The sequence below is a fragment of the Oncorhynchus mykiss genome, chromosome 5, assembly GCF_013265735.2.
Source record: "Oncorhynchus mykiss isolate Arlee chromosome 5, USDA_OmykA_1.1, whole genome shotgun sequence".
Taxonomy (NCBI): Eukaryota; Metazoa; Chordata; class Actinopteri; order Salmoniformes; family Salmonidae; genus Oncorhynchus; species Oncorhynchus mykiss.
Window position 1 is genome coordinate 16003419 of NC_048569.1, and position 16472 is coordinate 16019890.

General features: G+C 44.1%; 1 protein-coding gene across 5 annotated transcripts in view; it reads right to left on the bottom strand.

Annotated features, from left to right (window-relative positions):
• garnl3 (GTPase activating Rap/RanGAP domain like 3) overlaps positions 1–16472 on the bottom strand; it is a 182360-nt gene that overhangs the window by 64468 nt on the left and 101420 nt on the right. For 3 of the 5 annotated variants that reach the window (XM_036976923.1, XM_036976919.1, XM_036976922.1), the window contains exons 13-19: positions 13642–13687; positions 13386–13492; positions 7821–7936; positions 6651–6773; positions 2522–2596; positions 2296–2410; positions 1267–1293 (exon numbers count right to left, since the gene is read on the bottom strand). In XM_036976923.1, the coding sequence (XP_036832818.1) occupies positions 1267–1293; positions 2296–2410; positions 2522–2596; positions 6651–6773; positions 7821–7936; positions 13386–13492; positions 13642–13687 (609 nt within the window). The remainder of the gene's footprint in view (positions 1–1266; positions 1294–2295; positions 2411–2521; positions 2597–6650; positions 6774–7820; positions 7937–13385; positions 13493–13641; positions 13688–16472) is intronic. The other 2 variants (XM_036976924.1, XM_036976921.1) reach the window with 1 other exon arrangement.

Sequence of the window (16472 nt, forward strand, 5' to 3'; positions counted from 1 at the left end):
GGACCTGTTATCTACAAACACAACACCATAATAGTCTTATCACACACCTGCACTGTGGACAGGACCTGTTATCTACAAACACAACACCACACCATAATAGTCTTATCACACACCTGCACTGTGGACAGGACCTGTTATCTACAAACACAACACCATAATAGTCTTATCACACACCTGCACTGTGGACAGGACCTGTTATCTACAAACACAACACCATAATAGTCTTATCACACACCTGCACTGTGGACAGGACCTGTTATCTACAAACACAACACCATAATAGTCTTATCAAACACCTGCACTGTGGACAGGACCTGTTATCTACAAACACAACACCATAATAGTCTTATCAAACACCTGCACTGTGGACAGGACCTGTTATCTACAAACACAACACCATAATAGTCTTATCACACACCTGCACTGTGGACAGGACCTGTTATCTACAAACACAACACCATAATAGTCTTATCAAACACCTGCACTGTGGACAGGACCTGTTATCTACAAACACAACACCATAATAGTCTTATCACACACCTGCACTGTGGACAGGACCTGTTATCTACAAACACAACACAACACCATAATAGTCTTATCAAACACCTGCACTGTGGACAGGACCTGTTATCTACAAACACAACACCATAATAGTCTTATCACACACCTGCACTGTGGACAGGACCTGTTATCTACAAACACAACACCATAATAGTCTTATCACACACCTGCACTGTGGACAGGACCTGTTATCTACAAACACAACACAACACCATAATAGTCTTATCACACACCTGCACTGTGGACAGGACCTGTTATCTACAAACACAACACCATAATAGTCTTATCAAACACCTGCACTGTGGACAGGACCTGTTATCTACAAACACAACACCATAATAGTCTTATCACACACCTGCACTGTGGACAGGACCTGTTATCTACAAACACAACACAACACCATAATAGTCTTATCACACACCTGCACTGTGGACAGGACCTGTTATCTACAAACACAACACCATAATAGTCTTATCAAACCACCTGCACTGTGGACAGGACCTGTTATCTACAAACACAACACAACAGAACACCATAGTAATTTCTCTGTTGGCTATTCAGCACCAGCCAGTATTATTAGTGGGTCTTACCAACTGTTATTACAAACACTGATATTGTTGCTGCAATAATGAAACCATTGGCTGATATAGTTGGCTGAAAGGTGATGTAGCACTGAATGGGGAGAGTTGAGTGTGTTACACTCACCTGGGTTTGAAAGAAGTGGATCAACAGCTGAAATATAGGGACATTATAACAGTAAGAATTTGACTTTCAGATTACAATTACATCAATGCTGATTGAATAATTGACATCGCTGCTGCTCCAGTTTCAACTGTTCTCCCTGCGGCTATGGAACCCTGACCTGTTCACCGGACGTGCTACCTTGTCCCTGATCTGTTCACCGGACGTGCTACCTTGTCCCTGATCTGTTCACCGGACGTGCTACCTTGTCCCTGATCTGTTCACCGGACGTGCTACCTTGTCCCTGACCTGTTCACCGGACGTGCTACCTTGTCCCTGATCTGTTCACCGGACGTGCTACCTTGTCCCTGACCTGTTCACCGGATGTGCTACCTGTCCCAGACCTGTTTACCGGATGTGCTACCTTGTCCCTGACCTGTTCACCGGATGTGCAACCTGTCCCAGACCTGTTTACCGGATGTGCTACCTTGTCCCTGACCTGTTCACCGGACGTGCAACCTGTCCCAGACCTGCTGTTTTCGACTCTCTCTACCGCAACTGCTGTCTCTAACTCTGAATGATCAGCTATGAAAAGTCAACTGACATTTACTCCTGAGGTGCTGACCTGTTGCACCCTCTACAACCACTGTGATTATTATTATCTGACCCTGCTGATCATCTATGAACATTTGAACATCTTGGCCATGTTCTGTTATAATCTCCACCCGGCACAGCCAGAAGAGGACTGGCCACCCTCTAGGGTTCTTCTTAGGTTCCTGCCTTTCTAGGGAGTTTTTCCTAGCCACCATGCTTCTACATCTGTATTGCTTGCTGTTTGGGGTTTTAGGCAGGGTTTCTGTACAGCAGTTCATGACATCGGCTGATGTAAAAAGGGCTTTATAAATACATTTGATTGATTGATTGATATTCATGGCTAAGTGATAATTGAATAATGCATAGGACAGTGATAATAAAACATAATCCACTTTATTCATAAAGCACTTCCATTTTAAATCCTCAAAGTGTGTGTGTGTGTGTGTGTGATGACCTCACCATCTATCATCATGACCCCTGCTGCTTCCGTGGCGACCAGCAGAGACTGACCCCAGGAGTCAGCACACACTGTCTCATACGGAAACGTACTGCAGAATGACTGGGACTCCCACGGCTGTAACACACACACAAACACAATTATGAGGATGCAAGGAAAACACAACAGGTATAACAACAGGCCTGTATGGTATGGCATGCTACAGTATGGATGGTTCAGTCAAATCACCTCTTTTCTACACAGGCCTGTAGTGACCAGACTGGTTGGGGCGTCTCCTCTGACGATGGTCTTCAGCTTTAGTGCCTGGACAACAGGGAGAGAGTCTAAGTGACTGTGTGAGTGTGTGTGTAAGATATATATATATAGAGAGAGAAATAGAGAGAGAGAAAGAGAAATAGAGAGAGAGAGAAAATGAAAGAGAGAAAGAGAGGTGAGAGAGAGAATGAGAAATAGAGGGAGAGAGAAAATGAAAGAGAGAGAGAGAGACAGACAGACAGACAGACAGAGAGATAAACAGAGAGAGAGATAAAGAGAGAGAGATGGCATTTTATGCCATCAAAAGGAACATAAAATTTGACATACCAATTAGGATCTGGCAAAAAATACTTGAATCAGTTATAGAACCCATTGCCCTTTATGGTTGTGAGGTCTGGGGTCCGCTCACCAACCAAGAATTCACAAAATGGGACAAACACCAAATTGAGACTCCCCATGCAGAATCATTTTTCTGCAAAAATATCCTCCATGTACAGTGTAAAACATCAAATAATGCATGCAGAGGAGAATTAGGCCGATACCCGCTAATTATCAAAATCCAGAAAAGAGCCGCTAAATTCTACAACCACCTAAAAGAAAGTGATTCCCAAACCTTCTATAACAAAGTTATTCACATACAGTATCACCTGCTGCTACTCTCTGTTTATCATTTATGCATTGTCACTTTAACTATACATTCATGTACATGCTACCTCAATTGGGCCGACCAACCAGTGCTCCCGCACAGTGGCTAACCGGGATATCTGCATTGTGTCGCACCACCCACCAACCCCTCTTTTACGCTACTGCTACTCTCTGTTCATCATATATGCATAGTCACTTTAACCATATCTACATGTACTTACTACCTCAATCAGCCTGACTAACCGGTGTCTGTATGTAGCCTCGCTACTTTTATAGCCTCGCTACTGTATATAGCCTGTCTTTTTACTGCTGTTTTATTTCTTTACTTACCTATTGTTCACCTAATACCCTTTTTGCACTGTTGGTTAGAGCCTGTAAGTAAACATTTCACTGTTGTATTCGGTGCACATGACAAATAAACTTTGATTTGATTTGATTATTTAAAAAAAGTTCTCCCCAATTTCGTGTTTTCCTATTGGTAGTTACAGTCTTGTCTCATCGCTGCAACTTCCCGTACAGACTCAGGAGAGGCGAAGGTTGAGAGCCGTGCGTCCTCCGAAACACGACCCAACCAAGCCGCACTGCTTCTTGACACAATGCCCACTTAACCCGGAAGCCAGCTGCACCAATGTGTCGGAGGAAACACCGTACAACTGGCGACCGTGTCAGCATGTACTGCGCCTGGCCCGCCACAGGAGTTGCTAGACCGCGATGGGACAAGGACAACCCTGCCGGCAAAACCCTCCCCTAACCTAGACGACACTGGGCCAATTGTGCACCGCCCCATGGGTCTCCCAGTCGCGGCCGGCTGCGACAGAGCCTGGCCTTGAACCAGGATCTCTAGAGGCACAGCTAGCAACTGCGATACAATGCCTCAGATCACTGCACCACACGGGAGGCCAACTCGCCATCACCTACAGTACAGACAAATAAACCTGGACAAGAGCCCACTAAGCAAGCTGGTCCTGTGGCTCTGTTCACAAACGCAAACACACCCCACAGAGCCCCAGGAGAGAAACAGCAACACAATTAGATCCAACCAAATCATGAGAAAACAAAAATATAATTACTTGACACATTGGAAAGAATTTACCAAAAAACAGAGCAAATTAGAACGTTATTTGGCCCTAAACAGAGAGTACACAGTGGCAAAATACCTGACCACTGTGACTGACCCAAACTTAAGGAAAGCTTTGACTATGTACAGAGTCAGTGAGCATAAAGAGAGAAGACAGGCTATGTGCTCTTTTGCCCACAATATGAGGTGGAAACTGAGCTGCACTTCCTAACCTCCTGCCAAATGTATGACCATATTAGAGACATATTTCCCTCAGAGTTTTGATAAACTCCCATATCTATTGGGTGAAATAGTTTAGTTTGCCATCACAGCAGCAAGATTTGTGACCTGTTGCCACAAGAAAAGGGCAGCCAGTGAAGAACAAACACCATTGTAAATACAACCCATTTTAATGTTGATTTATTCTCCCTTTGGTACTTTAACTATTTGCACATCATTACAACACTGTAGATTTACATAATAGGACAATTGAAATGTCTTTATTCTTTTGGAACTTTTGGAAGTGTAATGTTTACTGTTTTTTTGTTTATTTCACTTTTGTTTATTATCTATTTCACTTTCTTTGGCAATGTAAATATTGAACTTGCTCCGGTGCATTCTGATTTTTTTTGATTGTCCTAGCTGTGTGTGTGTTAGTGTGGGTGTACTGTATGTCCTAGCTGTGTGTGTGTTAGTGTGGGTGTACTGTATGTCCTAGCTGTGTGTGTGTTAGTGTGGGTGTACTGTATGTCCTAGCTGTGTGTGTGTTAGTGTGGGTGTACTGTATGTCCTAGCTGTGTGTGTGTTAGTGTGGGTGTACTGTATGTCCTAGCTGTGTGTGTGTTAGTGTGGGTGTACTGTATGTCCTAGCTGTGTGTGTGTTAGTGTGGGTGTACTGTATGTCCTAGCTGTGTGTGTGTTAGTGTGGGTGTACTGTATGTCCTAGCTGTGTGTGTGTTAGTGTGGGTGTACTGTATGTCCTAGCTGTGTGTGTGTTAGTGTGGGTGTACTGTATGTCCTAGCTGTGTGTGTGTTAGTGTGGGTGTACTGTATGTCCTAGCTGTGTGTGTGTTAGTGTGGGTGTACTGTATGTCCTAGCTGTGTGTGTGTTAGTGTGGGTGTACTGTATGTCCTAGCTGTGTGTGTGTTAGTGTGGGTGTACTGTATGTCCTAGCTGTGTGTGTGTTAGTGTGGGTGTACTGTATGTCCTAGCTGTGTGTGTGTGTGTGTTAGTGTGGGTGTACTGTATGTCCTAGCTGTGTGTGTGTTAGTGTGGGTGTACTGTATGTCCTAGCTGTGTGTGTGTTAGTGTGGGTGTGTGTTAGTGTGGGTGTACTGTATGTCCTAGCTGTGTGTGTGTTAGTGTGGGTGTACTGTATGTCCTAGCTGTGTGTGTGTTAGTGTGGGTGTACTGTATGTCCTAGCTGTGTGTGTGTTAGTGTGGGTGTACTGTATGTCCTAGCTGTGTGTGTGTTAGTGTGGGTGTACTGTATGTCCTAGCTGTGTGTGTGTTAGTGTGGGTGTACTGTATGTCCTAGCTGTGTGTGTGTTAGTGTGGGTGTACTGTATGTCCTAGCTGTGTGTGTGTTAGTGTGGGTGTACTGTATGTCCTACTGTGTGTGTGTTAGTGTGGGTGTACTGTATGTCCTAGCTGTGTGTGTGTTAGTGTGGGTGTACTGTATGTCCTAGCTGTGTGTGTGTGTGTGTTAGTGTGGGTGTACTGTATGTCCTAGCTGTGTGTGTGTTAGTGTGGGTGTACTGTATGTCCTAGCTGTGTGTGTGTTAGTGTGGGTGTGTGTTAGTGTGGGTGTACTGTATGTCCTAGCTGTGTGTGTATGTGTGTTAGCGTGGGTGTACTGTATGTCCTAGCTGTGTGTGTGTTAGTGTGGGTGTACTGTATGTCCTAACTGTGTGTGTGTTAGTGTGGGTGTGTGTTAGTGTGGGTGTACTGTATGTCCTAGCTGTGTGTGTATGTGTGTTAGCGTGGGTATACTGTATGTCCTAGCTGTGTGTATGTTAGTGTGGGTGTACTGTATGTCCTAGCTGTGTGTGTGTTAGTGTGGGTGTACTGTATGTCCTAGCTGTGTGTGTGTTAGTGTGGGTGTACTGTATGTCCTAGCTGTGTGTGTGTTAGTGTGGGTGTACTGTATGTCCTAGCTGTGTGTGTGTTAGTGTGGGTGTACTGTATGTCCTAGCTGTGTGTGTGTTAGTGTGGGTGTACTGTATGTCCTAGCTGTGTGTGTGTTAGTGTGGGTGTACTGTATGTCCTAGCTGTGTGTGTGTTAGTGTGGGTGTACTGTATGTCCTAGCTGTGTGTGTGTTAGTGTGGGTGTACTGTATGTCCTAGCTGTGTGTGTGTTAGTGTGGGTGTACTGTATGTCCTAGCTGTGTTTGTATTACCTGTCCTATCCTGACAAACTCGGCCTGTCGTGCCTCTTCCTTCTTGCGGGCAGACTTGGGCGACTCCGGCAGCACATCACTAAACGAGCGTCTGTTGAGCATGTTCTGGGGAGAGAAGGGAACCTGCACATTGGACACCAGCACACACACACACACACACATGCGCGCGCACGCACGCACACACACAAACACACACACATATACAAGCACACACAGACAAGAAGAGAAAGAGACAGAAGCGGGCCTCAGAGACAGGGTGGAGACAGAAGCATAGCAGCAGTATAGCACTGAGTCATATCAGAATATTTAAAGAAGAATGGGAGGATTAGAGAGAGAGATAGGGGACAGAAAAAGAGAGGGAGAAAATAAAATACAAAGATAAAGAGAGAGGAGAGGAAGAGAGAAACAGAGAGGGAAAGAAAGAAACAAATAGAGAAGGTTAACAAAAGAGAGATTAGGTTCAGAGAGAGAAGAAAGACAGTCCCCCTCAGAAAGTCAGCCCCCCTCAGAAAGTCAGCATTGCAGTATCTAGTCCCAGTGTTATGCCGTCTGCAGTAGTCAGGGGGACAGCTGCAGTGGTTCAGAAAAGTAGGCAGCTCAACTGGCTATGGCACAAACAGTGACCAGAGAAGCTGGATCAGATCAGTGTCTAGAAACTGGTGCAACGGGAAAGCTATACTATCACTCCCTAGCCGGTTTCGGTAACACAGATTAAGCCTCTTTAGTCCCATTAGATATGTGTTGTCAGATAGGTAAGGTAACAGGGTACTTTTAATGGCGAATCTTCATTGTGCATTCTTTTTAGTCCAAGGCTTAATCTGTGTCTGGGAAACTGTCCCCAGAGGATTATAGAAAGACCTGAAGAGAAGAGAAGAGAGGAGAGGAGAGGAGAAGAGAAGAGAGGAGAAGAGAGGAGAAGAGAGGAGAAGAGAGGAGAAGAGAAGAGAAGAGAAGAGAAGAGGAGAGGAGAGGAGAGGAGAGGAGAGGAGAGGAGAGGACAAGAGGTAGGCTTAGGCTCATAGGGATAGGCCAGGCTGGGTTAGGTAGGGTGTGACAGGGCTGTACCAGGCTGGGTTAGGTAGGGTGTGATGGGGCTGTACCAGGCTGGGTTAGGTAGGGTGTGACGGGGCTGTACCAGGCTGGGTTAGGTAGGGTGTGACGGGGCTGTACCTTGTGGAGGTCAGGGATGAGGTCTTGGTACAGGGAACGGATCAGCATGTCCAGGGTCCGCTGGCGCTTCTGGGCAAATGTGGGCGTCTCCAGGGTGGCCTTCTCTCCATTGATTACTAAAGGACAGACGGGGGGGGGTAGAGAGGGGGTGGGGTTATGGTGAGAACATACACAATCACACACTCATCCAAAATGATCACCATAAAAAGCTGAAACGCCCACGCCAGTAGAAATCCACTTTTTCGAGCTGAAAGATGATGGTCAGAGATTACCCATGATGTCGCACAATGATGTAAGTCAATATGTCATAATTTTAGCCAAAGTAGGATATATTTGGGCTTGTGACAAAACCTAATTTCCCACCTTCTCCAAATTTGGTCACTTTTGAATGCTGGCGATGCTTTCACTCTAGTGGTAGCATGAGACGGAGTCTACAACCCACACAAGTGGCTCAGGTAGTGCAGCTCATCCAGGATGGCACATCAATGCGAGCTGTGGCAAGAAGGTTTGCTGTGTCTGTCAGCGTAGTGTCCAGAGCATGGAGGCACTACCAGGAGACAGGCCAGTACATCAGGAGAAGTGGAGGAGGCCGTAGGAGGGCAACAACCCAGCAGCAGGACCGCTACCTCCGCCTTTGTGCAAGGAGGAGCAGGAGGAGCACTGCCAGAGCCCTGCAAAATGACCTCCAGCAGGCCACAAATGTGCATGTGTCTGCTCAAACGGTCAGAAACAGACTCCATGAGGGTGGTATGAGGGCCCAACGTCCACAGGTGGGGGTTGTGCTTACAGCCCAACACCGTGCAGGACGTTTGGCATTTGCCAGAGAACACCAAGATTGGCAAATTCGCCACTGGCGCCCTGTGCTCTTCACAGATGAAAGCAGGTTTACACTGAGCACGTGACAGATGTGACAGTCTGGAGACGCCGTGGATAACGTTCTGCTGCCTGCAACATCCTCCAGCATGACCGGTTTGGCGGTGGGTCAGTCATGGTGTGGGGTGGCATTTCTTCGGGGAGCCGCACAGCCCTCCATGTGCTCGCCAGAGGTAGCCTGACTGCCATTAGGTACCGAGATGAGATCCTCAGACCCCTTGTGAGACCATATGCTGGTGAGGTTGGCCCTGGGTTCCTCCTAATGCAAGACAATGCTAGACCTCATGTGGCTGGAGTGTGTCAGCAGTTCCTGCAAGAGGAAGGCATTGATGCTATGGACTGGCCCGCCCGTTCCCCAGACCTGAATCCAATTGAGCACATCTGGGACATCATGTCTCGCTCCATCCACCAAGGCCACGTTGCACCACAGACTGTCCCGGAGTTAGCGGATGCTTTAGTCCAGGTCTGGGAGGAGATCCCTCAGGAGACCATCCGCCACCTCATCAGGAGCATGCCCAGGCATTGTAGGGAGGTCATACAGGCATGTGGAGGCCACACACACTACTGAGCCTCATTTAGACTTGTTTTAAGGACATTACATCAAAGTTGGATCAGCCTGTAGTGTGGTTTTCCACTTTAATTTTGAGTGTCACTCCAAATTCAGACCTCCATGCGTTGAGAAATTTGATTTCCATTGATAATCTTTGTGTGATTTTGTTGTCAGCACATTCAACTATGTAAAGAAAAAAGTATTTAATAAGATTATTTCATTCATTCAGATCTAGGATGTGTTATTTTAGTGTTCCCTTTATTTTTTTGAGCAGTGTAGATCATCTTTGGCTACAACAAAGATGATGGATAAATCAAGATATTTCACTGGTCTACTTAACGGGGTGCGTCTCCCATAGATAGACACCATTGCAATAGCTGCTGTGTCTGGTCTACTTAAATCAATTACTTTTAATGAAAGACAAAAAAAGCTGAGTTGGGTGTCTCGCTTCCTCTTCCGACTCTTTGCTCTTTGCTAATTTTCGACCATTCCATTGATCCGAAATAATTTTCGGCCGCAATTTAGATAATGGATTGATATACTACATGACCCTTCAAATGAGTGGATTCTATTTCAGACACACCCGTTGCTGACAGGTGTATAAAATCAAGCACACAGCCATGCAATCTCCATAGACAAACACTGGCAGTTGAATGGCCTTACTGAAAAGCTCAGTGACTTTCAAAATGGCACTGTCACAGGATGCCACCTTTCCAACTAGTCAGTTCGTCAAATTTCTGCCCTGCTAGAGCTGCCCCGGTCAACTGTAAGTGCTGTTATTGTGAAGTGGAGACGTCTAGGAGCAACAACGACTCAGCTGCGAAGTGGTAGGCCACACAAGCTCACAGTACTGGAATGACAAATTCTGAAGTGCGTAGATCGTAAAAATCGTCTGTCCTCGGTTGCAACACTCACTATTGAGTTCCAAACTGCCTCTAGAAGCAACGTCAGCACAATAACTGTTCATCGGGAGCTTCATGAAATGGGTTTCCATGGCCGAGCAGCCGCACACAAGCCTAAGATCAATGTGAGCAATGCCAAGCGTCAGCTAGAGTGGTGTAAAGCGCGCTGGCATTGGACTCTGGAGCAGTGGAAACTGGGTTTGGCAGATGCCAGGAGAATGTTACCTGCCCAATGCATGGTGGAGGAGGAATAATGGTCTGGGGCTGTTTTTCATGTTTTCCGACTAGGCCCCTTAGTTCCAGTGAATGGAAATCTTAACGCTACTGCATAAAATTATATTGTAGACGATTCTGTGCTACCAACTTTGTGGCAACAATTTGGGGAAGGCCCTTTCCTGTTTGACAATGCCCCCGTGCACAAAGCGAGGTCCACACAGAAACGGTTTGTCGAGATTGGTGTGGAAGACTGGCCTGCACAGAGCCCTGACCTCAACCACATCGAACACCTTTGTGATGAATTGGAATGCTGACTGCAAGCCAGGCCTAATTGCCCAACATCAGCGCCTGCCCCAAGTCCCAGCAGCAATGTTCCAACATCTAGTGAAAGCCTTCCCAGTTTCTCTGTTTATCTTATGTGCTTAGTCACTTTAACTATACATTCATGTACATACTACCGCAATTGGCCCGACCAACCAGTGCTCCCGCACATTGGCTAACCGGGCAATCTGCAGTCCCGCCACCCACCAACCCCTCTTTTACACTACTGCTACTCTCTGTTCATCATACAGTGCCTTGCGAAAGTATTCGGCCCCCTTGAACTTTGCGACCTTTTGCCACATTTCAGGCTTCAAACATAAAGATATAAAATTTTATTTTTTTGTGAAGAATCAACAACAAGTGGGACACAATCATGAAGTGGAACGACATTTATTGGATATTTCAAACTTTTTTAACAAATCAAAAACTGAAAAATTGGGCGTGCAAAATTATTCAGCCCCTTTACTTTCAGTGCAGCAAACTCTCTCCAGAAGTTCAGTCAGGATCTCTGAATGATCCAATGTTGACCTAAATGACTAATGATGATAAATACAATCCACCTGTGTGTAATCAAGTCTCCGTATAAATGCACCTGCACTGTGATAGTCTCAGAGGTCCGTTAAAAGCGCAGAGAGCATCATGAAGAACAAGGAACACACCAGGCAGGTCCGAGATACTGTTGTGAAGAAGTTTAAAGCCGGATTTGGATACAAAAAGATTTCCCAAGCTTTAAACATCCCAAGGAGCACTGTGCAAGCGATAATATTGAAATGGAAGGAGTATCAGACCACTGCAAATCTACCAAGACCTGGCCGTCCCTCTAAACGTTCAGCTCATACAAGGAGAAGACTGATCAGAGATGCAGCCAAGAGGCCCATGATCACTCTGGATGAACTGCAGAGATCTACAGCTGAGGTGGGAGACTCTGTCCATAGGACAACAATCAGTCGTATATTGCACAAATCTGGCCTTTATGGAAGAGTGGCAAGAAGAAAGCCATTTCTTAAAGATATCCACAAAAAGTGTTGTTTAAAGTTTGCCACAACCCACCTGGGAGACACACCAAACATGTGGAAGAAGGTGCTCTGGTCAGATGAAACCAAAATTGAACTTTTTGGCAACAATGCAAAACGTTATGTTTGGCGTAAAAGCAACACAGCTCATCACCCTGAACACACCATCTCCACTGTCAAACATGGTGGTGGCAGCATCATGGTTTGGGCCTGCTTTGCTAGCCTTGCTACTCTTTTTTTCAAATGTCTTTCTACTGTTGTTTTATTTCTTTACTTACCTACACACACACACACACACACACCTTTTTTTGGCACCATTGGTTAGAGCCTGTAAGTAAGCATTTCACTGTAAGGTCTACTACACCTGTTGTATTCAGCGCACGTGACAAATAAACTTTGATTTGATTTGAAGAGTGTAGGCTGTTATAGCAGCAAAGGGGGGACCAACTCTATACTAATTCCCATGATTTTGGAATCAGATGTTGGACGAGCCGGTGTTCACATACTATTTGTTGTTATTCCTCTGCTCCATGTGGAAATCCCCACAACATTCCCACCCCCAATTCCTGATATGTATTAGCAGCGTGCGTCATTCTTCGAGGTGGAACCTAAACAAGACTTTCCGTTCTAGGACAGGAATTACTCTAAATAGGTGGGGCAACTCTGTGGTGGGCCTTGAAGAAAGCCTAGAACTACAACCATCCAGACTTCTAACCCCACTCAATGACTATGTTGGTCACACATATCTACTTAGAGGCCTATACAAAGGAGGGGGTCGCTTTTATTCACTCTTTATGTGTGACATTATCTTAAAACATTTGTGACGTACATGTACTGTCACGCCCTGGCCTTAGTTATCTTTGTTTTCTTTATTATTTTGGTTAGGCCAGGGTGTGACATGGGTGATTCATGTGTTTTGTCTTGTCTAGGTTTTTTGTTGTTGTAGATTTATGGGGTTGTGTTCTTTTAGGTGTCTAGGTAAGTCTATGGTTCCCTGGATTGGTTCTCAATCAGAGGCAGGTGTTTATCGTTGTCTCTGATTGGGAACCATATTTAGGCAGCATATTCTTTGGGTATTTTGTGGGTGATTGTTTCCTGTCTTTGTGTTTTATGCACCAGTTAGGACTGTTACGGTTTTCACGTTTATTGTTTTGTAGTTTGTTCATGTTTGAGTTTTCTTATTAAAGAACTATGAACTATAACCACGCTGTGTTTTGGTCCGCCTCTCCTTCTCAGGAAGAAAGCCGTGACATGTACATAGGCCTTATAAAGGTTTTACGATAAACGTTAGATGAAGTTAAACAAATTTGTCACTGCAATGCATGAGTAGAGGTGTAACAGTAGTACTGTAAACAGTAGAGGTGTAACAGTAGTACTGTAAACAGTAGAGGTGTAACAGGAGAACTGTAAACAGTAGAGGTGTAACAGGAGAACTGTAAACAGTAGAGGTGTAACAGGAGAACTGTAAACAGTAGAGGTGTAACAGGAGAACTGTAAACAGTAGAGGTGTAACAGTAGAACTGTAAACAGTAGAGGTGTAACAGTAGAACTGTAAACAGTAGAGGTTTAAACAGTAGATGTTTAAACAGAAGAGGTCTAAACAGAAGAGGTCTAAACAGAAGAGGTCTAAACCTTAGAGGTGTAAACAGAAGAGGTGTAAACAGTTTGGAGAGTAAGTCCACGGTCTTACGTTTGACTAACAAAAAGTCCCTGAATTCTTGGTGGTCTGTAAACACAGGTGGTGAGGGGAGGGGAGGTCCGAACAGTGGCACACTTTCCTCAGAGAAAATCTTCAACCTAGAACACACAAAACCCTGTTATTGTTTTTCACACATACACACTCACAGGAACACACAGAGGCCATGAGTCAATACAATGCCATGGAATACATGAACACTGAATAAAATACATAACTGAAACAAAAATGAAACTAAACCCCTTCATACCTGTAACTGTCGTTCTGACTGTTGTATCTAACTAATGCAAAAATATCTGGCAGTAAAATGAAGGAAGTAACATGAACTCCCAAACACTCAATACATGATTCCCAGTGGCGACCCTTCATCAAGGGCAGATGTTGATATACAGTACCAGTTATAAGTTTGGACCCATCTACTCATTCCAGGGTTTTTCTTTATTTTTTACTATTTTCTACATTGTAGAATAATAGTGAAGACATCAACACTGTGAAATAACACATATGGAATCATGTAGTAACCAAAAAAGTGTTAAACAATCTAAATATATTTTATATTTGAGATTATTCAAAGTAGCCACCCTTTGCCTTGATGAAAGCGTTGCACACTCTTGGTCTTCTCTCAACCAGCTTCATGCAATTCATTTAACAGGTGTGCCTTGCTAAAAGTTCATTTGTGGAATTTCCTTCCTTCTTGATACATTTGAGCCAATCAGTTATGTTGTGACATTGTAGGGGTGGTATACAGAAGATAGTCCTATCTGGTAAAAGACCAAGTCCATATTATGACAAGAACAGCTCAAATAATCAAAGAGAAACAACAGTCCATCATTACTTTAAGCCCTCTATGGGGCGGCAGGGTAGCCTAGTGGTTAGAGAGTTGGACTAGTAACCGAAAGGTTACAAGTTCAAATCCCCGAGCTGACAATCTGTCGTTCTGCCCCTGAACAGGCACTGTTTCTAGGCTGTCATTGAAAATAAGAATTTGTTCTTAACTGACTTGTCTAGTTAAAAAAAAAAAAAATGAAGGTCAGTCAATTTGGAAAAGTTTGAAAGTTTCTATGATGAAACTAGCTCTCATGAGGACCAGGAAAGGAAGACCCAGAGTTACCTCTGCTGTAGTTCATTAGAGTTACCAGCCTCAGAAATTGCATCAGAAACAAATGCTTCACATAGTTCAAATAACATACACATCTCAACTGTTCAGAGGAGACTGTTATTCAAAGTAGCCACCCTTTGCCTTGATGAAAGCGTTGCACAGCGTTGGTCTTCTCTCAACCAGCTTCATGCAATTCATTTAACAGGTGTGCCTTGCTAAAAGTTCATTTGTGGAATTTCCTTTCTTCTTGATACATTTGAGCCAATCAGTTATGTTGTGACATTGTAGGGGTGGTATACAGAAGATAGTCCTATCTGGTAAAAGACCAAGTCCATATTATGACAAGAACAGCTCAAATAATCAAAGAGAAACAACAGTCCATCATTGAATTGCTGCGAAGAAACCACTACTAAAGGACACCAATAATAAGAAGAGACTTGCTTGGGCCAAGAAACACGAGCAGTGGACATTAGACTGGTGGAAGTCTGTCCTTTGGTCCAAATTTGAGATTTTTGGTTCCAACCTCTGTGTCTTTGTCTCTAGGTGAACGGATGATCTCCGCATGCGTGATCCTCCATGAAGCATGGAGGAGGTGAGATGTTACGGGGATGCTTTTCTGGTGACACTGGGTTTAAGGGTTTCTTTTCCATGCTTAAAATGATAAACATTCACATGCAACACCAAGGGCCAGAAAAGGTTGAAGCTTCGACCTGAAGATCCCCGACGTCATTACTCAACCTTGTTTTTTTCAGAGTTCCCAGTTGTCTTGAAAGCACCATAAATTCAGAGAATGCCAGACAGATGACAAAGTTTGATGACAAAATTTAGACACAAGGACCGTCCTGTCACCTTCCTGTTCAAGTGGGCACAGCACAACAAGGTGAGTTCAAAAATGTAGTGTATGCTGCTGCATAAATTATGTAATATACCAGGGAGATATGTATACTGTAGATAAGTAATACTAAGTGTATGTTGTGTGGTAATATGTCAGGGAGATATGTATACTGTAGATAAGAGAGTAATACTAAGTGTATGTTGTGTAGTAATATGTCAGGGAGAAATGTATACTGTAGCTAAGAGAGTAATACTAAGTGTATGTTGTGTAGTAATATGTCAGGGAGATATGTATACTGTAGATAAGTAATACTAAGTGTATGTTGTGTAGTAATATGTCAGGGAGATATGTATACTGTAGATAAGAGAGTAATACTAAGTGTATGTTGTGTAGTAATATGTCAGGGAGATATGTATACTGTAGCTAAGAGAGTAATACTAAGTGTATGTTGTGTAGTAATATGTCAGGGAGATATGTATACTGTAGCTAAGAGAGTAATACTAAGTGTATGTTGTGTAGTAATATGTTAGTAGCCCATGTGATTCACCCTGATATTTTGGTCCCTTTCCCCTCATAACTTAGCCTACTGTTCTGACTTGGTGGTGCCTATAGCCTGTTTTAGAGAAATGTCATCATATAATATTGTAAGAGCTTTCATTGTCTGCTTATATGCCCCCTTTATTTATCCTACAGTTCTGACTTGGTGTACAGGGAGAATACTGCAAGAACGACCAATGTTCTGAATTATGTCGCTGTACATTTCAAAAGTGCTGAACAAATAGATATATTGGCTACGTCCCTCTTAACTTGCTCATTAATGTCTTAATCAAAAGTACAGATTGCCTGTTATCTGCTCATCGGTCCCTTATGCCATAGTTTGTACATCTCAATTGGCAGTAGAAACCACAGTTGTTTAAGCAAGTCAGCCATATCAGCAATGTTTTTAAAAAGGCAGTAAACGAGACTGAAATAATTGTTTTGCTGCCAGACAAGGCTCTGCTGATAGCCAGGTGTAGCGGTGGTAAGGATTCACTCCATGATGCTGAAAATAAAGCTCTGCTGTGTTGTGTGTTGTCGATTTGCTGGCTTGCATCTAAAAAAAATGTGGGAGTTTGGCTCACCAAGATTTACATGCTTCCTGTCAAGG